This window comes from Aptenodytes forsteri, unplaced genomic scaffold (genome assembly GCF_000699145.1).
Source record: "Aptenodytes forsteri isolate BGI_AS27 unplaced genomic scaffold, ASM69914v1 Scaffold55, whole genome shotgun sequence".
In the NCBI taxonomy this organism is placed as follows: domain Eukaryota; kingdom Metazoa; phylum Chordata; class Aves; order Sphenisciformes; family Spheniscidae; genus Aptenodytes; species Aptenodytes forsteri.
In genome coordinates, this window is record NW_008796063.1 from 1,650,901 (window position 1) to 1,652,279 (window position 1,379).

General features: G+C 57.1%; 1 protein-coding gene across 1 annotated transcript in view; it reads left to right on the forward strand.

The window, feature by feature from the left end:
• Positions 1–515: 515 nt before the first annotated feature.
• DLX6 (distal-less homeobox 6) overlaps positions 516–1,379 on the forward strand; it is a 9,790-nt gene continuing 8,926 nt past the window's right edge. The window contains exon 1 of the mRNA XM_009286529.1: positions 516–605. Within this exon, the coding sequence (XP_009284804.1) occupies positions 516–605 (90 nt within the window). The remainder of the gene's footprint in view (positions 606–1,379) is intronic.

Consider the following 1,379-nt stretch of genomic DNA (forward strand, 5'->3'; position numbering starts at 1 on the left):
GGGCGGCCCGGCGGCTCGACCCGTCGCGGCTGGGCTCGGGAGGGCTCGGCGCGGCGCTTGGCTCGGGGGAGAATCTGGCCGCTACCGCAGGAGAAATTGCAGCCTCTCTGCTGACTTAAAAGAGCCTCGAGTTTCCATTCGCCCTGAGCCCTTCCAAGATGGGCACTTAAGAGCGGTGGGGTTTTGTTTTCTTTTTTTCTAATTGGATGGCGTCTTCTTCTTCTGCCAGCAGAAGGGTTTTTTTAATTGTTGTTGTTTTTTCTTTCATTTGAAAAGAAAACAAAACAACAACAGTCCCCGCTAAAACCAACATCTCTATTTCAGCAGCACCCGAGCAGGCGGGGACGCCTGCCAAGTAAAAGCCTCACAGGCGGAGGTCCGCAAACCTACGGCTGCGTTCGGGGCGGCTCCCCCTGACCCACGGAGGGAAAGGTCCCCCCAGGCCGCTCCCACGTATGGCTCCCAGCGAAAAAAGAGGCAAGCCCACCCGCTCAGACTCTTGACGGGGATCCCGCATGCCGGGGCGCCAGGCTCGGTGTGGGCAGAGCGGGAGAGACCTGTCCCCGGGGTTTCGGTTAAGGCGGTGTGGATGCACACCTGGCCAGGTGCGGGGAGAGGCGGGCGGCCAGGCCCTCCGCGGGGGTCCCGTCCCCCAGCCGGGCAGCCACTCGCCTGAAGCCTAATTCCATTTTAAAGCAGATATCCAGCCTCCCCCCCATACACCCCCACCCCCCATCAGGGAAAGCAACCAACGACAACAACCCGACAAAACATTAACCAGACAAAAAGCCCCAACCCCCGACCCTCTGCAGAGCCACACATTGAATGAATCTGGCTGTAAGGTTTTAATTACAGCGAAGGCTTCGCTACAAATCTGTACAAGAGACAGTGGCTGGTTCCCTCTGGATCTTTCCCCTTCTGACTCCTATTATTTTGACCCACGCTACAACAGAGAGAGCGGCGTGTGTGATCCATCTGCGAGGCTGGGCTGGGGTTTAACCCCCCCCCCCCCCCTCCCTGCCACTTCCTTCACACTCGCGGTATGGAAAGCCATTGACGCCTGCCTGTCTGTTATAATGTTAGTGGGTTGAAATCCAGAGGAGCCTCCGCTCCGCTCTTGCTCTCGCACTGGCAGCGCTCAAATTCCCCAGCCTCTCCTTAAAATAGCTCGCTTCCAGCCTGAGGAGGTGACCTCCTTTTGCGGGAGCCTTTGCTCACCACTCAGCTGCTATTAAGACGATGGCAATATGACATGCTGGCAGAAAGAAAGGAGGCCATGTGTTTTGGGGTAAACAGCCTTGAGAGACCGGGAAAAAAATTGCCATCGGCAGATGCAAGGCGAGATATTTTGTTGTAGCCTCTCTGGGAGCGGGCAGAGC